Below are 25249 nucleotides of genomic sequence, written 5' to 3'. Positions count from 1 at the left end.
GTCTGCAACCAGTACAGTATCATCTGCAAACAACAACTGATTTACCTTCCATTCATGGTCATTCTCGTCTACCAGTTTTAATCCTCGTCCAAGCACTCGAGCATTCACCTCTCTCACCACTCCATCAACATACAAGTTAAACAACCACGGTGACATCACACATCCCTGTCTCAGCCCCACTCTCACCGGAAACCAATCACTCACTTCATTTCCTATTCTAACACATGCTTTACTACCTTTGTAGAAACTTTTCACTGCTTGTAACAACCTTCCACCAACTCCATATATTAGTGTGCTACTTTTATAAGCACACATTGAGTATGTGTTGTTTAAGATGTGTAAAGCTGGATAACGAAGTACATCTTATTAGCTTTAAAAAGTATTTATTCTCTAAAAACAACAGAGTTAAACATCTCCATCATAGGAGTGGAGCTGGTTTGGTCGGATGACCAATTCAGGTGAAGTATAGATATGAACTGCTTAAATTATCGATATCACAGATATCGTATGCTTAGTTGTCGTAGCATTTAAACACAATATGGAAACTGTTACATTCTTTCTCAGAAGACACCTGCATCCGGTGACGACACAATCTTTCACACACTGATGCATTGGTGTTGACGTTTCAGAAAAATGTTACATTGCCGAGGCTGCATAGTGCATCCTGTTTATGATTTTATATGACTACAGCAAATCTCACGCTAGCATCTTCATCCAAAATGACGTATTACGTCATGTGATTTAAACATGTAATAACAAACTATTTCATTTATTACATTAGCTCGGCCAGCTATCTCAATTTTTTCAAAAAAATTTAACAAGCCAAAACATGTTTACTAGGTGTGACTGGACATATGTATTATTCTTTGTTTAACTTTAGCCATAAGCAAATGAGGACGAATGTCCAAATAGGCACATCAAAAAATAATAACAATAATGCATATGAAAAGATATTATCAAAGCAAAGAAAAAAAATGCATGATAAATACAGATCATATATATGGTACATTGCTAGCAAATGATTATATGTTACCAAGAAAATATACTGATATACATATGATTCGGTAACTTGTTAAAGAATAATTGTTACCTTTATCAGAAACATAGATTAACACAATACGGTAACTAATAAAAATATTTGTTACCTTGGTAAAGATTAAATTTTAGTGCACAAACACGAATTCCTGGTACGTACACGTACCACGGTTTCGTACATATATATATATATATATATATATATATATATATATATATATATATATATATATATATATATATATATATTTATTTATATATAGGGCTGATATATTTTATTAGATGCCCATAGATTCTGTTATTTTTATTTATTTTTTTTCCTCTTTTCTTTTAACATTCCGGCTTATATATTTTATTAGATGCCGAGAGAAAAAATGATTTATATTTTTTTAAATGTTTTTTTAAATGTATTTTTAACACTGCAAAGTTCAAAAATTTCCTCAATTACATATTACTAGCGTACTAACAGCTTTTCTTACAAACTCAATTTCCAAACATTTTACTCCTTTAGCGAATGAGGTGGCCACTTCAAACGGCTTTAAACTGAATTAAATAAGGAGTTTTGTCTGGACATGGCGAAACGTTGTTTTAGCTTCCTGCTGTACCGTAACCTACGCCAAACAAGGATGTTCATGGCGATAAATATCATCACCGTGATGCCTAATCCTGCTAGTAGTATGGGGTGAAGAATTTCCTTATAAGTCGGTGACAGGTGGTCCATCTCGGTCAATTTCATCAACCGCTTGGCAACCTGTTGATTGTACGGGAGAGGTAGTGCTGGCATTGTAGATGTCCACGTGAAGTTCGAGAAGTAGGCTCGTTCTCTGATGAGTGTCCTTAGTCCAGTCACCATGGAATTAGGGGAAGTCCCGATACAACGATCTGCTGCAACAAAGATGTGGGCGAATGATGTGGATCCGTCAGGGCATGATACATTGAAGCCGTCCTTGTCGTATCGTATCCACGAGCCATTGTTCAGTCTGCAATTGAACTCATTATTGTCAAAGGGATAAAGCTTATCCAGACAATTTTCACTTGTATGGGAGAGAGCACCTTCTAGCACTATACCTAACTCGCATGAATCCATTAAGTTTTTATGGAATTCAAATGAGTCAGCTGTACATATTTTTCTATCCATTGCGTCTGAACAGTGAGTTAATTGATTTAAGTCTTTAATGACCGTATATGTTTCCTTGTCTGGGGAGATCAATACGTGTCCTGTCAAACTGGATATTACTGGATTTGAGTGATTCGTCATGAAAGTCGGAAATGGTGATATCCTGTAAGATTGCCAGGCATCAGAAGAATCAAAGGGAATCGTAATCCTAATCTTGTTATTATCAACGCTTACTGTAATTAGGCTGTAATAAAGTTCTAACCTACGTTCGCCTAACAAAGGAACATAGCCTAGTTTATCCCTTCCGTTCTCCAGAATTAACTTTAAGTAATTTATAGGCAACAAATGGGGCGACAGTACACCTTTAGTTGCTAACGTGATAGCTTCTACATAATCCTTGGATTTCTCAATGAAATGTGCAATTCTGTTATGTATGTGATCTATCTTTGAATCATAATACGTTAACGTTGCCAACAAATCCTGTACTTCCATAATCTGAATGATATTATTTGAATGTTCATTTACTAAATCCATAATTTGATTGATTGAAGCTAACTGATTCCTTAGTTCTGACATAATCAATTCATCTTCATGAGTCAAGAACTCAATTTTCTTATTTTGATTACTAATCTTAAAACGATTGGAAATTCCTAAACCTAAACTTGCAATAGACCCAAAGATGTTTAATGCAGCATAAATAAACGGATTTCGTCTTTCTTTATGTTCGTGTCCTACAGTCCACATCAAAAGGTCATAAGCCAAAGATCCTGTCTCGTAAGTCTTATTTTTCAAGTCATCAGATAGCATCTCTGCAACTTTTAATGTTGATCCAAGCAAACTCTCTGTAGTCAAATGAAAATGTCTTCTATGCAACTCATCCAATGAGGCAGAAAACCTTGAAATGGCGGTTCTTAAGCTAGTGACATCATTCTCTTGAAGAAAAATTGCTTGCATATTCACTTCTACAACTACGTTGCTCGATGTAATAAAAACGTCTTCTTGTCTTTCAACTATAGTGCCATATTTAAAATCTATACTTTTAGTTTTAGAGCTCATCCCACACGAGAAAAATGTCTAAGCGAACAATATCACTCCCAACAACAAAAAATTCATCTTGGAAACCTGTAACGAGAAAAATATATGTAATTACTCCTGTATCAAGAAGAAAACTTTTAAAAACTTTTAATCACATAAAATAAAAAAAATTTCCCTCACTTTCCCTCTTTTTTTTTTTTTTTTTATGTGAGCCAATTATACTATTCTCTCATCCGTGGGTTGGGATACGTTTTGAACTCTAAACCTATTGGCCATTAATGTTTCCAAAATGTTAAATGGGCCTTCAAACTTAGGTGTTAGTTTATAATTGAGTCCTTTACGCACATTGATTTGTATATAAACGTTATCACCCACGGTATATGTTTTAGTTGGCTTCGCTATTTTATCATGATTCCTTTTCATTATGATTTGTGATTCTTCTAAATTCTTTCGAAGGATATCATATCGACTTATACTTGCATTTATACATTCTTTTAAAGGATTTGATAGATTAGTTGTAGGCGTTAATACATGGAAAGGTGTTCTAACTGGGGTACCATACAATGCTTCATGCGGTGACATTTTAATTGATATATGATATGAATGATTCAGAGTACTCAGTGCCGCCGGTATTGCAATATCCCAGTTGGGGTCTGATCCCCCTAGTGTTACTCTTAATATATTTAAAATCTTCCTATTTGCTCTTTCCACTAGCCCATTCGACTCTGGGTGATATATCATGGTATTTATTTTCTTTATGCTAAGGAATTCACACAATGAGGTAAGAAAGTGATTATTAAATTCACCACCCGAGTCTGAGATTATCATGTGTGGAATTCCATGTTTACAAATGTAACACTTGTAAAACTTCCTAGCGCATTCAATCGCAGTTTTAGTTTTAAGCGCTATTAGTTCTGTATATCGAGTTAAAGCATCTATAATTACTAAGAGGTGCTTATTTCCTCTGTCTGACTCGTAAAATCCTGTTAACAAATCTAAATGTATTCTTTCAAAGGGTTGATTGGGCACGGGATAAGCCCCTAGGCTGACAGGTGTTTTCGTATGCCCTTTGTTTTCCTGACATGTGCGACAATTAGCTATGTGTCTTTTTATATCTGTAAGCATCGTATGCCAATAAAACAATGATTTGGCTTTCTGTGACATTAATGAGAACCCCGGGTGTCCATGTAATGGATTTGAATTCAACCAATTCAGGACAGTGGATATTAGTGGGATTGGTACTACTACCTGGTCGTTAGTTACATGTGGTGTATTGCGGGTTTTCCTTGTCACAGTCCTACACAGAATATTATCTTTGATTATATAATTCTGCTGCTTATACTTTATATATCCCTTTTCCTTATGATTACCTTTCAAAGCATTTATAATTGTTTCTATTTTCTGATCTTTTCTTTGCTCAGTCTGTAACAATTCAGTGCTCCAGCCTAAATCTTCTTGTTCAGATATCTTTTTAACAATAGGCATGGATGTCGATATATCTATTAATTCAGCTAAAGGCTCCGTACAAGATGACACGGGGTTGCGTGATAATGCATCCGCAATGATATTTGCTTTCCCAGGTAAATACCTGATTCTTGTGCCAAAATCTTGAATGATCAAATGCCACCGAGTTTGTTTAGGGCTGTGGTTGAAGCCTTTAAAGAACTCTGTTAGTGGTTTATGGTCAGTAAGAACCTTAACGGGATAACCGTAAATTATGAACTTAAAATGCACTAGTGAATTAACAATAGCTAGCCCTTCCTTGTCTATTACTGCATACTTACTTTCGGAAGTTCTCAATTTTCGAGAATAGAAAGCTATCGCGAAAAATTGTTTATCATATTGCTGAAGCAATACCCCTCCTACTCCTAAGTCTGAGGCATCTGTTGCAATGAAGAATTCCTTACCGAAGTCAGGAAATTTTAAGATAGGAGAACTACACAGTTCATCTTTCAAGGTATTAAACGCCTGTTGATGTTGCTCAGACCATATGAAATCTACGCCCTTCTTCGTAAGATCAGTTAAAGGAGCGGCTATTATTGAATAATTGCGTATAAAACGCCTGTAATATCCACTACAACCCAGAAATTGCTGTATTCCCTTGACATTAGTAGGTATGGGAAAATTACGTATAGCCGACACCTTATCATGGACTACTTTAAGACCTTGGCTTGACACCATGAAACCCAAATATATTAATTCTGTTTTGAAAAATTCACACTTACTAATCTTTACCCTTAAGTTATGTTGTCTTAATCTCTGTAGTACTAGTTCTAACTTACGTAGATGTTCTTCTAAGGTGTTGGAAAAGATTACAAGATCATCCATATAGGCATGCAACATATCCCTTAACAAGTCTCCAAACACTATGTTAATCATTCTTGTAAATGTTATAGGAGCACAACGTAAACCAAAAGGCATCCGTAAAAATTCATAATGTCCCCTGGCTGTGCTGAAGGCTGTGTATGGGATACTATCTTCTTCTAATGATATCTTGTGAAAGCCTTTAAGTAAGTCCAAACTGGTAAAATATTTATTCTGACCTAACAAAGACAAAATATCGTCAGTACATGGCACTGGGAATCGATCAGGGATCGTCTCCTCGTTTAGACGACGGAAGTCGACGCAGATTCGCCATGTTCGATCTTTTTTCGGTACAACTATTAAAGGGAAATTATAAGGGCTGTTTGATTTCCTAATGACTCCTCCTTCCAGCATTTTACCTACTTCATCATTTATTTCATTCTGGAATTTCATAGGGAGTCTGTACGAGGGTACATAGATAATTTTCTGCTTGTCCTTTAACCTTATTTGATGCTCGATCACATCTGTGTTTCCTAAGGATCCATCCGTAGTGGAAAAAACATCATGATATTTAGTTAAAAGTCCAAAAATTTTCTGCTGAATTTCTTCGTCTTGAATGTCTTTATTGATTTTATTTTTAATAGATCGCAAAAGGGATTCATCCGCAACTGATTGAGAGTGATTGATTTCAGCAACGGTAAGAATACGATGTTTATAAACTTCTACATCCAAGATATGTTGATTTTTGTGAATTACTAAAGTGTTATTTAAATGATTACAAACTTCAATATTACATTGTTGATGTGAGCCTACTGTATAAATAGCTTGTGTGACAGACAATCCGTTAGTTTTCAAAGTGTCGGAAAGGATTAATATTTCAGATCCCGGTAATGTTTTCTTTATTTGCACTATTAAATTCGAAGGTACGTTTGGCTCGATAGATTGCGTGCAAGATGATATTACGGGTGAACGAGAATTCTGCTGGGTCGCGTATATTATTTCTTTATTAGTGAGACAAGTTATTGGTTCTTCAACGTACGTTACGGTTACATTTGTCGTTTCCTTTTTATCCAAAACTGATTTTAAGGTATTAGAAGACTTATAGAATTTCCCTTTGATATACACGCCGTGCTTGGCAGGGGCTAAGATAATGTTTTGATTTCCCATAGATGGGTATCCTATAATTACAGCTGGATACATATCAATGTTTTGTACAACAACAAATGTATCGGCAAACGTGCGTTTACCGACTTTGAATTGAACATGAGTTATGCCTATGACATTTAATTCATTATTTCCTATACCCGAGAGTCTAACTCCGGATTTTTCAATCGGAAAGTTCGAAAACAACAAATGACGTGTCTTCAAATCCATGATATTACGTGGACTACCAGAGTCAAAAAATAACGTAAAGGATTTGTGTTCTAAATTTACAGCATATAAGGTTGGTCGTAACTCATTTTGGCTTATTATCGTATGAATTCGTTGCAAATCTACGGGAGCATGCACTGTTTTATTTAATTCGGCCGTGTGTTTCATAGGAAAATCTATTGTCTCACAATTATCTGATAAAACATTAAATTGATTATTCAATACTATTGATGTTGACATGAATGACCTTGACCCAACATCACTCTCTTCCCCTCTGGAGTTAACTATGTGGTATTTGCTTTGCTCTGCACATTCTGAAAATTAGTCTGACCTTGCGAGGTCTGGTTTGACGACCCAGGCTCAGCGATATTCGAAGAAGTGTTTGTTTGCTTTGGACTCTGAACTGCATTGACATTTGGTTGTTTCTTCTTATTGTTAAAATGAGGATTTTTCTTTTTATTTCCATATGGAACTGACTGTGGAATTGACTGTGTATTTCTGGGATTCTGTTGTGTCTTACGCGAGTAACATTGATTGTATGAATGTGTCGAACTATTATGAATTGAGCAGAATTTCGTTCTGCAGTCCGTGCTTAAGTGACCTTGACGTTTGCAATTATAACACGTCATTCCCGCTACTTGACTATTAACTACGTTCACTGTTTGTGGCTTTGTTTCATTCTTTGCAAAAACTTGAGTTAACACGGGATCGAGATCTGGACGCTTAGACATGTGTTTTTTTATCTGTTTATATACATCCAATTCCGTACTTGCAGGCGTTAACTTGTTATCAAAACACCGCACTAAAGCTTGAGGTAACATAAGTGTCATGCAAGTTAAATACATTAATCGTAAAAAATCTTTCACGGAGATGTTATCTCTAGTAACCCAAGTGGAATTACCTAAAATGTCCTGATATTCATTAAGCCTATCAGCTATGAGAGTTGCTCTCTCAATAACATTAAGCCGATTCATAGTGGCTTGATTAAGTGTATTTCTTAACGTTAATACTACATCCAAGGCTTCTTCACCCCCATAGACCGCGCGTAACCTAACTTTGAAATCATCCCAGGTAACTGCTTCTTGAAATGAAACACCTCCTAAATACGCACTTCCATCCCCCTTAGAAAAATCTATAAAACTTTTAGCTTCTTGTAATTGTACAAAAGGGTCTACGATTTTTTTGGCATTTAAATGGGCATCGACGGATGAAATCCATGACTCCACATTTTGAGGCAAGAACCCATTGACTCTACCCTGAAAAGGAAGGATTGCTGACCTGGCATTTACAAGCGTCACAATTGGGGGAGGATTAGTCTGGCCTACGCCACTAGGTCCAGGGGTAGGGCTCACAGGGGGAGTCATGAATGCTGTATTTCTTTTCCTATCTCTTCGACCCCTTGCAATTTTATCAAAATATCTATATGAATACAGACGTCCACTGCGTAAACGCATATGTATAATAAAATTCCCCAAACAATGTTACTAATCTCAAGACATTTCCCGTGAATTTCTGAAAGAAAACCGAACACAAAGATATTTCCTGTAAATTTCTGAAAGAAAAAGGAATTAGCACAAAGAGAGAAAAAATTCTAGATGAGAATTCGGAGTTGAACACAGTTTCCTTTAATGAAAGGAAAATAAAAGATTAGCAAACCACTCACCCCAGTAATAATCGACTAACGACTCGTGATAACTACACTTCACTGCCCAAACTGGAATGAATTTAAAAAATTGTACTTAGCTTATATATGGTTCTGTGTGATGTCGTCACATCCTCTCTCTCTCTCTCGATGTTTTGTTAGTGATGTATCGTTCCAGTTTCCGTTGAATGTAGAGCTTCCTGGATATGTTTTGTAAGCGTTGAACGTCAGTCCTTGGGTTTCCTAGGATGTTGATTGAAGATCCAGTTCATCAGTTTGTATGTATAACATTCATTAAATGTTATAGATTTCGATGGACTATGTTACTTAGTCAAAATTGTAGATACATTAACGTTGAGTTCTTGAAGATCTTTCTCTGGTTTTTACAGCTTTATTTTGATGTCTTGAAGATCTTCCTCTAATTCTTAGAGTTTATTATTATAATTACTTGAAGATCTTTCTCTGATTCGTAGAGTTTAATCGCTGCCACCATTTATTAGTGTTGCTACTTTTATAAGCACACATTGAGTATGTGTTGTTTAAGATGTTAAGTCTTGATAATGAAGTTCATCTTATTAGCTTTAAAAAGTATTTATTCTCTAAAACCAACAGAGTTAAACATCTCCATCATAGGAGTGGAGCTGGTTTGGTCGGATGACCAATTCAGGTGAAGTATAGATATGAACTGCTTAAATTATCGATATCACAGATATCGTATGCTTAGTTGTCGTAGCATTTAAACACAATATGGAAACTGTTACATTCTTTCTCGGAAGACACCTGCATCCGGTGACGACACAATCTTTCACACACTGATGCATTGGTGTTGACGTTTCAGAAAAATGTTACATTGCCAAGGCTGCATAGTGCATCCTGTTTATGATTTTATATGACTACAGCAAATCTCACGCTAGCATCTTCATCCAAAATGACGTATTACGTCATGTGTTTTAAACATGTAATAACAAACTATTTCATTTATTACACATATAACCTCATCACATTCCACATTGCTTCCCTATCAACTCTATCATACGCTTTCTCCAGATCCATAAACGCAACATACACCTCCTTACCTTTTGCTAAATATTTCTCGCATATCTGCCTTACTGTAAAAATCTGATTCATACAACCCCTACCTCTTCTAAAACCACCCTGTATTTCTAAGATTGCATTCTCTGTTTTATCCTTAATCCTATTAATCATTACTCTACCATACACTTTTCCAACTACGCTTAACAAACTAATACCTTTTGAATTACAACACTCATGCACATCTCCCTTACCCTTATATAGTGGTACAATACATGCACAAACCCAATCTACTGGTACCATTGACAACACAAAACACATATTAAACAATCTCACCAACCATTCAAGTACAGTCACACCCCCTTCCTTCAACATCTCAGCTCTCACACCATCCATACCAGATGCTTTTCCTACTCTCGTTTCATCTATTGCTCTCCTCGCTTCATCTATTGTAATCTCTCTCTCATTCTCATCTCCCATCACTGGTACCTCAACACCTGCAACAGCAATTATATCTGCCTCCCTATTATCCTCAACTTTCAGTAAACTTTAAAAAAATTCCGCCCATCTTTTCCTTGCCTCCTCTCCTTTTAACAACCTTCCATTTCTATCTTTCACTGTCTCTTCAATTCTTGAGCCAGCTTTCCTTACTCTCTTCACTTCTTTCTAAAACTTCTTATTCTCTTCATATGAATGACCCAATCCCTGACCCCACCTCAGGTCAGCTGCCCTCTTTGCCTCACGTACCTTGCGCTTTACTTCCACATTTTTCTCTCTATATTTTTCATACTTTTCTACACTATTACTCTGCAGCCATTCTTCAAAAGCCCTCTTTTTCTCTTCCACTTTTACCTTCACTCCTTCATTCCACCATTCACTGCCCTTCCTCATGCTGCCTCCAACAACCTTCTTGCCACACACATCACTTGCAATCCCAACAAAATTTTCTTTTACTAACTTCCACTCCTCCTCTAAATTGCCAGTTTCTCTTACTTTCACTTCATCATATGTCATTTTCAACCTTTCCTGATATTTACTCTTTACCCCCGGTTTTATTAGCTCTTCAACCCTCACTAGCTCCCTTTTACATCCACCTACTCTATTCCCCCACTCTTTTGCTACAACTAATTTTCCTTCCACCAAAAAATGATCAGACATACCGTTAGCCATACCCCTAAACACATGCACGTCTTTCAATCTTCCAAACATTCTTTTAGTTATCAACACATAATCCATTAATGCCCTTTCTACTACTCTTCCATTTGCCACTCTTACCCATGTATACTTATTTTTATCTTTCTTTTTGAAAAAGCTATTACTTATCACCATCTCTTGCTCAACACATATATCTACCAGTCTCTCACCAGTCTCATTTTCACCTGGTACGCCATACTTCCCAATGACACCTTCTACCTCTCCAGCACCCACTCTAGCATTTAAATCACCCATGACAACTACATAATTCCTTCTACCCAGTCCTTCTGCACACCTAGTTAATTCATTCCAGAACTCATTCCGCTCTTCTTCACTTTTCTCACTACCTGGCCTATACGCACTGACAAACGCCCAACATTCCCTACCCAACCTAACCCTTACCCACATTAACCTAGATGATATCTCCTTCCATTCCACTACTTTACCTGTCATCCATTCACTCAGCAATAAAGCCACACCCTCTCTAGCTCTTCCCCTTTCAATCCCAGACACTCTACCAGACATTTCACCAAACATCACTTCACCCTTTCCTTTTATTTTTGTCTCGCACAAGGCCAATACATCCATCCTTCTATTCCTAAACATACTTCTAATTTCACATCTTTTACTCTCTATTGTACTACATCCACGCACATTCAAACACCCTAAAACTAGAGTGCGGGGAGCAGTCACTCGCCCCCCAGCTCCATCTCTTTGTTGATGTCTCACAGGATGTAGATATATGTATATATATGTATGTATGTATGCATGCATTTATGTAAACATACACATACACACACACACACACACACACACATATATATATATATATATATATATATATATATATATATATATATATATATATATATATATATTTATATTATAATTGTAAAGAACTATGAAAAAGCTTTTGATTCTGTCAAAACCTCAGCAGTAGTGAAGCCCTTCATTAACAAGGGATAGAAGAATCTTACGTTAGAACACTTGAAGATATCCATACAGGAAGTACAGCAATCCTAAAACTATATAAAGATAGTGAGAAAATTCGGATTGAGCAAGGAGTTAGATAGGGTGACCCCATTTATCGTAAATTATTGACAGGATGCCTAGAAGTTTTTAGGAAATTATATTGGGAAAATGTAGGAATTAATGGTGAATACCGTAACAACTTGAGATTTGCAGATAACATAGTTATGTTTAGTGAATCATGGGAGGAGTTATAAATTATGATTGAAAAATTGAATAGGGAAAGCAGAAATGTAGGACTGAAAATGAATATGAGTAAAACTAAGATAATGTTCAATAAAAATGCAGAGACAAAACAAGTAAAGAGTTATGACAAGCCTTTATAGATTGTTGATGAATATATGTACTCAGGACAGATAGTAAGTGTTCCTCTATGACACAACACTGAAACTAAAGGGAGGATAAGCATGGGATGGAGAACATTTGGTGAACAAAATGAGGTTATGAAAAGTAAATTGCCACCGTCTCTAAAAAGAAAAGTGTTTAATGAGGTGATCATACCAGTATTAACTTCATCAGAAACGTGGAGCCATACTAATAGTACAGTTGGTAGAGGGGGTCTGCGTGCACCCCCCGGAAATCAATTTCTAATTGGTGTCTTCCTATGGGGAAAAATGTGTAGAAAACGGTTTGCTATGTTAAAAATTTGAAATATTGTCCCACGTGCCTTTTTTATGCAAATTAAGCCGCCATTACATGAAAATACTAAAATCGCTATAACTCCGCCAATACAACAGATAACTGCAAAAATAAGGTGTCTAGACCCAGGTTTTGAGGGTCTAGCATCAATATAAGACCAGTCTCATAGTGACCACATGTGTTCCTGACATGTAAGATATGCAAATTAGTGCCGCCATTACTGAAAAACCTATTTTTACCATATCTTTGCAAATGTTATAGCAATCGTGAAGAACGTGTTGCCTGTACTCGTATTTTAAGGGTGAAAGAACATCATAAGACCAGTCGTTTTTTCATCACAAGTGTCATTTGCACATTAAGAAGAAAAAAAAATTAAGATATAGATGCTTCTGGAAATCATCTAAATGTTCCCTGTCATCACAAGCTTCAATCGTCATCGCTTTCATCGCTGTCGAAGTCAATTGAATCTGTTTCTTCGTCTTCGCAATTATCTTCTGCTTCCTCCTGATCATCAATAGTTTCAAGGAGATCAACTAGTGAGGTAGGTAGTACTGGACCACATGACCACAATGGTTCCAGCATGCCTTCTTCTGTCTTTATCCATCCCTGGCCCTCGTCGTAGGGGTTTGGCTTTTCACAAATGGGTTCGTTAGCTCGTTTGTACAAACAAACCCGGTGGTTCACACGCTGGACATGGGGCTTCAATGCTGAAAGACATGGAGGGAGGCGAGCAAAGTCCACCTTAGATTTCAATGTTAATTTTTCATTTTCTCCTACCATCTTTCGAAGCATCTTAGATCGGACGGCATCCACAGACAAATCACGACTTTGGCTGTACATCAAGCAAGTGAATTGTTCTAACTGGTTCAACATTAGGCCATTTATGCTCCAGTCATTCCCAAGTTCTCTGAACACCTTGTGGAATCTCGGGTTCTTCTCAAGCTTTTTTAGTGGACCGACCTTCCCTTTTCCTTTGAAAGCACTGGTACAATCCTCCCCAGTGAAGACATAGAAGCCAAGAAGGGTAGCACAGTAGTCCTCCCCTAATGATTGTGCAAGCTCAGATACATTGATGAGCTGACGTTGCTTTCCTGATCCTGTATCAAGGTACACAGTCAGTTTGATAGCATGGGCATGGTAGAGTAGAATCACGAAGATATCCGTGTCAGGGGTTCTAACCACAGCATTCTTGTAACCAAGAGCAGCAGCATGATGTAGGTACAACACCACTCTCGTATCTGTCTCTTCCTGGTTACTGTATATAGTGGGCATCTCAAGCACCTCGACCTGAAACAAAAAAGGTCATTGAGCATATTTTGGATTAACATGTAAATGAATGTAGTCATCCTAAAAATAAAGGTGCAATTTCACATACCTTGCCTTCTTTGGAAACGAACTGATGAGCTCTCCCCTCGACAATCAGTACTGCCATCTCGGTTCTCTCCAGTCTAGATGCCGCCTGTTGGCCACTCCATACCTGCAGCATGAGTTGACAGAGCTGCTTCTTGTTGTCGTCATTTGCAAGGAACACCTTGAAGTCGTATGGCTTTCTTGTTGCTGGTCCGGCAAGAATGATCCTCTCTGAGCTGCCACGTCGAAGTCTTTCCTGAGCTTTGATGGATCCCGGAAAATAGCTGTCAGTTGAGAACAAGAAATGTTTTTTGGCAATCATCTGGTCAAGTATCTGAAGGCAGATCTCCCCACAGGTCGGGGGCAAGTTAGAAAGGACATGGAGAAGTGCCATTCCATCCTGGATGAATAGGGCATCCTTTGGATAAGGCAGCTCATCTTGGTTGAACTCTTCCATCAGGTAGTGCAGAATGGTGGCTTTGTTGGTCTTCGCAAAAAATCCATCTGATGTTCCAATACTTGGAGGCACTGGCATCAGGCTGTACTTCATGAGTTCATCCAAGTCAATTGGTTCATCTAGGCACTGTGACTTCACAAGGAGAAGGAATGCAACATTGCTTTGCTCCTGATACTGTATGACCTGAAATAACAATATATATTATAATTTTATATTGTAATACAGATTGTACAAAAGTCCCTTAACAATACATAACTTGCTCAATGAAATATAAACTTACCTTTCCTTGCGATGATGTGAGCTTGATCTTCTTGTTACATGCCTCCATGGTCTTGAGTTTCTTCCTTTTGATTGGGTCGAAGAAGCTTCCTTGGTGGCCGCTCTGCAAACGTGTAATAAAGTCAGCCTTTGCAGCTTTTCCTACAGCGTCAGCTTCCAGCACATCCCTCTCAACATCCTTGGATGTAGGAGAACCAGAGGCTAAGGAGTAGAGCCTGTCCTTATCTGGGATTGTGAATGGATTCGTGAAGTTTCTGACAGCAGTGATGACTCTTTGAACAGCTTTCTCACTCTTCTTTATCTCTGCCTTCTCAAGCTCGCGATGCCTCCCAGCCCTTGGGCAGTCAGGATCGTCAAGAAGGCCAGCCATTTCAAGGGTCTTTTCATGAAACTGGGCCCGCGTTGTAGTTTTGTTGAGGTTGTCCCACTCACAATGAAATACCATGTTGCCCTCTCCTGTCACAATCTGGGGTGTGAGATAGGTTGATACCTCATCCAGGACCTTGGCCAGTGCAGTTTCCATCTCTAAACCAAAATCATATGTCTCGGAGTGACCAAGTCGGTGCAATATCTTGGTGAGCTGCTTGCTACGAAACAAGTGTCGAACGGTCACACACAGTAGCATGTGCTTTGGTAATTTCCATTTTCCATCTGACACTGCACGGCAAATGTCTTGCCCAATGGAGAATACCAGTCGCTTCATCTTTTCACTTGTATCTATGTCTTCTTTTCCTGACATCACCATGCTTAGAAAACGAATGAGATCAGATGGTAGTAGATCATCACAGCTGAGGTCCATATCATCTAATGTTGGCGGCCATGGGAGGACTTTGGAGTCTTTGTAAGCCTGTAGAATATTACTGCGAAGAAGCAGAGCAGCGTTTTGGTATTTGTCTTTGCTACCAAGCGTGTAAGCTTGTGCTAAAGCATCGTTAACCGAAATATTGGAATTGTACACAAGCCAAAATGAAATTGCATCAAGTTTGTCATGATCAACCTTCAGAAAGGACACATGCTCCTTGATTGAATCATTTTGTAGACGTTTCAGGAGTTTCTCTGAGCGGTAGTTTTCATTCTCCTGCCCATTGCGTTTCAGTTCTTCAATATAGAGCAAGCGCAATGATGTTAGACGCAGGACTTCATTCCGTTGGATGACATGAGTTCGAATGTGCTCCCGTATAAAATTCAGTGCCTTCTCATAAGCGGCCGAAATCTTCGCGTGTTCAGTACGCTTTGGGTCATTTGCTCTGTTAACCCCGCGTTCAAAGTTAGCAAATGCGGTGTGGAATGATCTCAAACATGATGGGTGATGTTTTGCTTCTACAGCAAAGAGGTCTACATTTTTCACACGTCTATGAAGCCGAAACATGCCCATTTTTTCAGCTCTCGATTCAATTTGTTCCCATGCATTTTCCTTGTTTCTCCAAGATGAGAAATGGACAGGTCGTACAGTTTTTCGATCAGCACCTTTGATCTCTACTTTCTCACAAAAAATGCACTCCTCTGAAAAGACAGGTCCAGTTGAATGTCTACGAGGTGAATGCAATAGCGAGGTGGATGCCTGTGGTTCCTCAGTTGTCTTATTTTCTATAAGATGCAGATTGCCAGAGAACCGCTGATAACACTGACGGTGATACCCATTATTTTCAAGGTCCTCGGGGACAGTCTCAGGAATCTGGTCGCATACAGACTGCATACGATAGGGAGATGCATGTGGCTGACAGAGCCGCAGGTCCCGGATTTCATGAAGGTGCTTTAGTTTATCAAATGCAGTTCCTTTGATTCTACTGAGTGGGGTAAAAGGCCCATGATCAGAGATGGATAACACATGAAGCATGCATACAGGTGCAGGTGAAGCAGGCTTTTTGCTCAGGCTGGTGCGTTCAGTGCTGGCAGATTCAGCATTCCTTCGCTTTGGCATGATGGCGAACTTATACCAAAACTATTACTCTGAAATGAGAAGTATAGGCCTATAACCAACATGATGAAGTGTTTTGAAATATTACTACCAATGACACTAAGTCATGCAAGTAATTGCATTAATTGTCTTATCAAATAGAGCTTGAGAGATTATATAAACACCTTTTACCTATCTGACTATAAGCAGACTAAATTATGATAAACCTAGAAAAGATAAACCTAGAATGATTCATAAATTGCTGAAAAACACACTGCTTCATCCAATATAAATGACACGGATTCAATGAATCACATCCTCTCCTATTCAGTAAAGTGTTGCCACCTATGATGAAATGATAAAAAATATTTCACTGCTTAATAAACACTAATTGGTAAGTACCCTCAGAATCTCTCATTACCTGACTATATCTCATTATAATAAAACAAATAAGCAAAAGGCACATTCAAATATAGTCTAATAATAAACATCAACCCATAAAACAAGGGTACAGACAACACGTTCTTCACGATTGCTATAACATTTGCAAAGATATGGTAAAAATAGGTTTTTCAGTAATGGCGGCACTAATTTGCATATCTTACATGTCAGGAACACATGTGGTCACTATGAGACTGGTCTTATATTGATGCTAGACCCTCAAAACCTGGGTCTAGACACCTTATTTTTGCAGTTATCTGTTGCATTGGCGGAGTTATAGCGATTTTAGTATTTTCATGTAATGGCGGCTTAATTTGCATAAAATAGGCACGTGGGACAATATTTCAAATTTTTAACATAGCAAACCGTTTTCTACACATTTTTCCCCATAGGAAGACAACAATTAGAAATTGATTTCCGGGGGGTGGACGCAGACCCCCTCTACCAACTAGACTATAAGGCCTTAGAACTTATGCTAGTTATCACTCAAAGAGCTATGGAAAGAATAATGATGGAAATAACAATAAGAGACAGAGAAAGAACATGGATACGAAAGCAAAATAAAGTAGAGGATATTCTAACAACATGTAAGAAAAAAGAAATGGTGATAGGCAGGACATATAATGAGAATGACAGACAATAGATACACGTTAAGAATAACAGAATGAGTCCCTAGAGATTGTAAGAAGCAGGGGTAGGAAGAGAAGATGATGGATTGATGAATTGAGAAAGTTTCCGGGTGTGGACTGGCACAGAAAGACCACAAACAGACGCAAGTGAAACGACATATCTGAGGCCTTGGTTTTGAAGTGGACTAATAACAGCTGATGATGATGATGATATATAAGCATATATTATATACACTGTACTGTGTTTAATATCTATAAAATGGCACATTATGATAAGATAAAAACTAATTGTTTTCCATACTTTAAATCCTTATAATCATGAAGTCTTCTGTTATGCAATATGAAAATTATGATAATCTCTGAATAGGTAGCACGTTTGGAAACGTCTTTGCAATGGCTCTTGGAGGTGTTATGGCAAGTTCCAGCTTTCTTGGAGGTTGGCCATCGGTATTCTACGTTTTTGGGGCATCTGGAATTCTTTGGAGTATTCTGTGGTTCTTTCTGATCGAAGAAATCCCCAAGAAAAGCGTTTTGCCACCAGAAGATATACATTCTCAAAGAAGAAATAAGGTTTGTGGACTTTTGTTACCTAGTTTTAACTTTATGTGAATGACTGTGTATCCATTTGATATTGTTTTGTAATTGTAATTTCTTAGGTTAATTAAAGCAAGCATTTCCTATTCATGTTATTTGTAATTTGCCATTATTTACCATAATAAAGTTTACAGGTATACTTGATCAGATGGTTGCCACAAAATCTACATGACTTCAATAAAGGGATTTTGACGAAGGAAAAATCTATTTCTGGGGAGAGACCTGTGATGCCCGGTGAAAGGGTCCTTCTTTACACTTTTCTGATATAAATCTTCCAAATATACCAGAGAGAGATAAAAGCATGGAATGCAGAGGTTACTACCCTCGCGCGAGCACCTTGTGGGTGTCGTGTATACAGCAGGGGCATGTGAAAACCACTATTCACAGACTGTCTTCCATTTAGATAATTCCTTCATTAAAGGGAAGGGCCGTAACAGAGGCCCTAGAAACCACACTTGGACCACGCCACCGACACCTAACACGAGCGCCCTCTAGGACATCCTTCAGCAAGAACATATGGCTTGGCAAGGAAAGGGTGGGTCCGTACAAAATAACCGGGAAGGGTTTCACCGGGCGTCACAGGTCTCTCCCCAGAAATAGTTTTTTCCTTCGTTAAAATCCCTTTTCTGGGTCGACCTGTGATGCCCGGTGAAAATGTACCAGAGAATGCCTTCCAAGCCCAATAAAGTAATAACATAGTAAGGAGAATACAAACACCATGTAAGACAATAATATAATATAATAATGTAAGTAAACATAAAATTACAAACTAGCCAAAGGACATAGTGAACGTAAGGCTAAATGAATATGAAGACAAGGAAACATCCGAGTGTCCAAACGCAAAAGGCATCAAATCTTACATGTCTAAGCATATCTAAACATTAAAGTAACGGTAAATACAATAACAGTTAAACCATAGGAATTAAACATGGTAAATATCTTAGGGCTAACGAACCACCCAGGAGAGTGGCGACGTGGTGTGAGTGGCGGGTAGGAGGGAGAAGAGAAGAGATGGAAGAAAGGAAGAAGAAGAGATTAATGGGGAGAGATAAGACTCCCCGCTGCAACCGTTGGGTATTTAAGGGCCTCTAAGTTCTTTAGATAGTGGCGTTTGAAAACCATAGGAGATTTCCAACCCGTATATATTTGAAGGCCATCAAAGTCCATGTTCTGGAAGTAAATTGATGGAGGTAGCTACTGACCGTATATCATGAGCATGGGGAAATGATTCCGGATTAGCATGTTTAATGAAGTAGAGGATTTGTTGTCTGATACCTTGAATGGAAATAGTACCTCCTTGTTCCCTGATAAACAAGGGGCCAGATGAGCGGGTGGCAGTTCTAGCTAAAAAGGCCCTGAGAGTAGTGACTGGACACAGAGAAGTATCCTGGGGAAGAGGAATAATCTTCCAAGGGGACCACCTATTTTGCGGATCCTCATTTTTAGCTAGTAAAGCTCTGTCCGGAGAAAGGAGTACTTCGCCTGAAGGGAGGAAATCTATGCTTTCTGGGTTTCGTGAGAGAGCTGCTAGTTCTGAGATTCTAGCACCTGAGGCCAAAGCCGTGAGAAATAGTCTTCCTAAGAAGAGTGATATAAGAGCAGGATTCATTGTCCGTGTCTGACGCAAGTTTGAGGACATCGTTCAGAGACCAAGAGACCTTTTGTGGACGAACCGAAGGTCAAAGCCTAGCACACGCTTTTGGAATAGATGAGAAATAGGAATCAGCTAGGTTAATGTTAAACCCAACAAGGAAGATCTTCTTCAAAGCTGACTTGATGGTGGTTATAGTGCTAGCGGCTAGGCCTTTGTCAAATAGGAACCTAAAGAAAGAGATGGCTACATTCGGAGACATACGAGCATGGTCTGAATTCTTTAGGAAATCTGCTAGTTTCTTAACGGCCGAATCATATTGACGAATTGTCGAGTCCCTTTTGTCTGATTCGATGAAGAGTACGTTTTCTGGGTCAATGTTTGCGTCTCTACGAGCTGCAAACTTCATGAAGTCCACAAAGTTAGGGTTTTGGCTATCCTTGAGGAATCTGACACAGTCTGAGTTTGGACTACTTGGGTCAGTTTGGGGAATGGGATCCGAAAGGGACGGAGTTTCAACTCGAGGAGGAGAGGAAACCAACTGCTCTTTGGCCAGTAAGGTGCTACTAAAGCCACTGCCCCCCGGAAGGAGCGTAGTTTGTGTAAAACTTTCATTAGAAGATTCACTGGAGGGAATAGGTAAATCTTCCAATGGTTCCAATCTAGGGTTAATGCGTCCATGGCATAAACCTGAGGGTCCATGGTTGGGGTCACATAACAAGGAAGTTTGTGATTCATCTGAGTTGCGAATAGATCTACCTGGAGGCCCGCAACCAGCCTGAGTATCTACCGGAATGAAATTATGTCTCAAGACCATTCTGATTCCAGTGGTTTCGTCCTGGATAGTGAGTCCGCTATCACATTCTGGACTCCCGCTAGGTGAGTTGCTGACAGGAACCAGTTCTTTCCTGTTGAAAAGGCGAAGATAGTGACCAGGATCTGATTCAGGTTGGGTGACTTGGATCCTCCTCTGTTGACGCAGTGTACTACGGCTGTGCTGTCTGACACTACTCTGATGTGGGTCGACCTCGGAGGAGAGAGTCTCTTCAGGGTCAAGAACACTGCCATGGCTTCGAGAACATTGATATGGAGCTGTTTCATGGCGAGTGACCAAGAGCCCTGAAACATCTGATGTTCGGAGTAACCCCCCCATCCACTCAGAGATGCGTCTGTATGAATTGTCACTTGTGGAGGTGGGAATTGTAGAGGAACCGATTTGGAGAGGTTCTTTGGTTCGGACCATGGGCATAGTCTCATTTTCAAGACAGAGGGGATCTTCGAGACCTTGTCTCTTAAAGGAACTTTAGCTCTCTTTCTCCAAACTCGATTGATGTCTTTGAGTTTGGCTTTTAATAGGAGATCTGTTACTGAAGCGAATTGGAGAAGGCCGAGGATTCTTTCTAAGGCTCTTCTGGACACCTGTTTGTGTTTGAGAAAATTCTTGATCTTGGAAGCTATTTCTCTTACCTTTTTGAAAGGAAGGGACAGCTTGTGCTTTGAAAGGTCCCACTGAATGCCTAACCATTCGAAGTGGCCTGATGGTTGCAGGCGGGACTCTTGGAGATTGACCCGAAATCCCAGGTTGGCGAGAAATCGAAGTACTTTCTTCGTAGCTCTGTTGCATTCCAGGGTCGACCGAGCCCAAGTGAGCCAATCGTCCAGATAAGCAATGATCTGTATCCCTTGGTTCCTGAGTTGTTCTAACACTGTCTCTCCCAGTTTCGTGAATATCCTGGGAGCAATGTTGAGGCCGAAAGGCATGTCTTGAACGCAAAGGCTTTCCTGCCTAGGCGGAAGCCTAGGTAAGGAGAGAAGTTTCGAGCTATTGGTACATGATAATAGGCGTCGGTAAGATCGATAGAGGTGGTGACGGCCCCACGGGGAAGTAAGGTCCATACCTGAGAGATAGTCAATATCCGGAACTTGTCGCAGAGAATGTAAGAGTTTAGTTTTGACGAGCCTTTCTTCGGAACTGTGAACAGGCGGCCTTGGAACTTCAGCGATCGAACCCGTTTGATTGCTTTCTTCTTGAGTAACTCTGTGGTGTACTCTTTCAGGATGGGAGTGGGTTTCTGGAAGAAGGTCACTGGTGGAGGAGGAGAACCCTGTGACCATTTTCACCCCAAACCTTTGGAGATTATGCTGTGAGCCCACGGACTGAAGGTCCAATGGTCTCGAAAGTGGTAAAGTCTCCCCCCTACCGGGACCAAATCATTGCGAGGGAGTGAATCGAGGTCCTTTCCCTCCCCGAGCACCCCTTGTCCTAGGTCCGCCTCGTTGGCGGAACTGTCCTCTACCCCTGTAGCTTCCTCTCTGGGTTCCACGAAAGGAACCCGAGGGTTCGTAGCTAGGGTTGTATGCAGGCGAGGGCATCCAAACGGTGTTGGGTTGTGTACCTGGGGGAGCAGTGAGGTAGACCATCTGTTGAGGGGGATTCGTTTGCAGAAACGTCTAAGCAGAGGGAGACTGTGATGACGAGTGGGTAACTGACGATTGATGGTAGTGACCCCGGTTCGTCTTGTAAGGGGTATTTCTGGGTCGATCTGTGACGGCCGGTGAAAAGGGTCCTTCTTTACACTTTTCTAATATAAATTTTCCAAATATACTAGAGAAAGATAAAAGCATGGAATGCAGAGGTTACAACCCTCGCGCGAACACCTTGTTGGTGTCGTGTATTTAACAAGGGCGTGTGTAAACCACTATTCACAGGCTGTCTTCCATTTAGATAATCCCTTCATCAAAGGGGAGGGCCGTGAGAGGCCCTAGAGAATACAGTTGGACTACCCCACCGACACCTACTACTTGCGCTCTCCAGGTCATACTTCTGTTTTGGACTTGCCCGCTAAGTCGTTATTTATTTTGTTAGGTGTGTTTTGCAAGTGATTGTCGTTAATTCAACATGACTGACGTTGCTACTTCACCTTTACCAATGTTAAGTACCATAGTTTGTTTTGACAGTTTTTTCAGTACCGGGTATTTGTTCTCATTCCAGTAATGTGGATTTTAATTTTGGAAGAGGCTTGGCCGTCCTCGGTATCGGCAGCCATTTTGGTTTGTTTCGATTTGGTAGTTTTTCAAGTTAATATTGCCCTTCTGGTACTCTGTCATCTAGGTTATATCACTTACGTTTTATGACCAATATTATTATCATTATTTATTATTGTTTTTTACTATGGTATTTATTTGCTAGCAAGTCCAATTGGGACGAAGAATATCGATCTAGTCTTTGTTATAGTTATGTTCACGCCTCAGGAAGGTGCTCGATTTAGACAATATCTTTATGTTTAATTGTTGCGTTGTCGTTATTCTTCGTTCTTGGTTATTACAATTTTATCATTATTCTTATCATATTATTGTGTGATTTTGGTTTTTTATTATGTAACCTTGAGAGCGTGAGCATAGAGTGCTCGTATTCTGTTTCTACAGATACGAGTTACCCCTTCTCTCGTTTTCTTTATTAAGCTCGAGTAGAGGAGGTGGATTTCCCGTTTTCCGTTTTATACGATCACGAGTTATTCCTGCCTCCTCTTATTCTCCGAGTTGATGATATTACGTTTAATGATATTCATGTTTTATTGATGTGGTTACTGTTAATAGAGCTAGCACTATTAATAGGTTACGTTAGTGTATGAGTCATTATTTGGGATCGCTTTATGCCGACACCCTTAGCTCCGCTATAATGGATACTCATTGGGTGAGAACTTGTCAGATATTTGGAGTGCAACGGTGAAATCCGCCACTCAGACTCCGGCTGAGGCCTTTTGCACACGAACCTTTGTCATGATTGATCACAATTACATTATAACGGTCCTTTTTTCATCGAATCTCCGGCTTCACTGGAGATAACACAGACGATCAGCATTGAGGTTAGTATTATCGTACCGTTGAGGGTCACGATTTCACGCTGACGGACCTGTGTCACCGGTTCTCCGGTACAAACAGAGATCAATCAGACGACCAGAACCAGGGTACGAACCCTTTTTCATGAATAATCACCATTTCATTATTACGGTCCTTTTTTATCGAATCTCCGGCTTAACCGGATATCACACAGACAATCAGCATTGAGGTTAATATTATCTTACCTCTGATGTTCACGTTTTCACTATGACGGACCTTTGTCACCGGATCTCCGGTGGCAACAGAGATCACTCAGACCACGGGTGGCCAATCTTTTGTTTTAGCTGTAAAGGAAAGGATTTAACATGAATACAAAGTAAACTGTACTTACTTTAATGACACTTTGAATTTGCGTTGATAATATTCATTAGCTATTCTTGAAAGTCCCAATGAAAATATATGAACATATTTAGCAATTTTAAAGAAAAGTCATTCAATTTACTATCTTTGGGGTATAGTGCGCCACTTGTAATCGTGCAATGCGCCACTGTTGGCGCATGAGCCATAGGTTGGCCACCCCTGACTCAGACGTTCAGAACCGGGGTTAACATTATTTTACCTACCGATGAGGTTTATAGTTACATGTTACGTGGTTACTGGATATCAGTATTCTATTGATTCATCTGTTCACTGACCAGAGTCTCAAGGAACAGTAGATAGCCTCTCATGACATGGTTGGTTTCGACCTGGCTTTTCATTAGAAGGGGCTAGCGTTCGATCCCAAGTACAGTGGAACCTCTACACACGAACGTATCTACATCCGAATTTTCCAACATCCGAAGTAAAATTCGAGCAAATTTTTGACTCTACACCCGAATTTTATTTCGACACACGAAGTAGCAATTTTCGTTGTACCTGTTGTATCCGAATTTTTCGACACGCAAAGTACAATTCGAACACGTTCCTACTCTACACCCGAATTTTTTTTTCGACACCCGAAGTAAACAATACTCGTATGCGTAGTCGGTGCTCATAGCGCCTGATGTGTTTTTTATTTCCGCCAATAGAAGGCAGCACTTCAACCTCGGAGGGACCCTCAATTAGCGTGGCTTGGGTCAGTCCTCTGTTCTCGTTGGCTTTATGTGGTTGTGCCCTGTGCGTTCTGCTATTAATTGTGTTTTAATCGTGATTTTTTACATTCATCCTTTTACGGTATTTTACGAAAATCATGGGTCCTAAAAGGCTTAGTTTCGCAAGTGGTAGTGGTAGTGGTGAGAAAAGGAATAAGGGAATGCTTTCTTTAGAAGTAAAGCAAGGAATTATTGAAAAGCATGAGCGTGGCGTCCGTATGAGTGAACTTGCAATAAGTTCCGCGCAAATAAAAGAGGTGTTAGGAAAATATCAAGACGTGGTCGACTTCATCGACAAATACCATCCAAAGAAATTGCAGGTTTGTCGTGTAGCTGCGCAGTTTGATGATGTTTCCCTAACTTATTTTCGAAACATTCTGAAAAGCTGTACCAAGCAACTTTCTATCGATAGCTTCTTTAAAAAAACTACGAAGCGAACTCGTGATGAAGAGGAAGGAAGTGGTTCAAAGAAAACAGCAAAGAGTGAAGAGAAAAAAATTCAATCAATTTTAAGTGTAGAGAGTGAAAGTGATTAAAATTAATCATCAAAAAGAAAAAAAGAAAATGTAAAAAAAAATATAAATTATAAAAAAAAAAAGCTAAGTTATGTTAAAGTTCACTTAGTGTAAGTTAGAATAAGTTA

General features: G+C 39.3%; 1 protein-coding gene across 4 annotated transcripts in view; it reads left to right on the top strand.

Moving 5' to 3' along the window:
* Nucleotides 1-25249, top strand: part of LOC137630662 (putative inorganic phosphate cotransporter) — a 254167-nt gene that overhangs the window by 99360 nt on the left and 129558 nt on the right. For all 4 annotated transcript variants that reach the window (XM_068362275.1, XM_068362276.1, XM_068362278.1 and 1 more), the window contains one exon: nt 17819-18021. In XM_068362275.1, the coding sequence (XP_068218376.1) occupies nt 17819-18021 (203 nt within the window). The remainder of the gene's footprint in view (nt 1-17818; nt 18022-25249) is intronic.

This window comes from Palaemon carinicauda, chromosome 38, assembly GCF_036898095.1.
Source record: "Palaemon carinicauda isolate YSFRI2023 chromosome 38, ASM3689809v2, whole genome shotgun sequence".
Lineage (NCBI taxonomy): Eukaryota > Metazoa > Arthropoda > Malacostraca > Decapoda > Palaemonidae > Palaemon > Palaemon carinicauda.
Note: the sequence above shows the minus strand (reverse complement) of the source record. Positions and strands in the feature narration are given on the sequence as shown.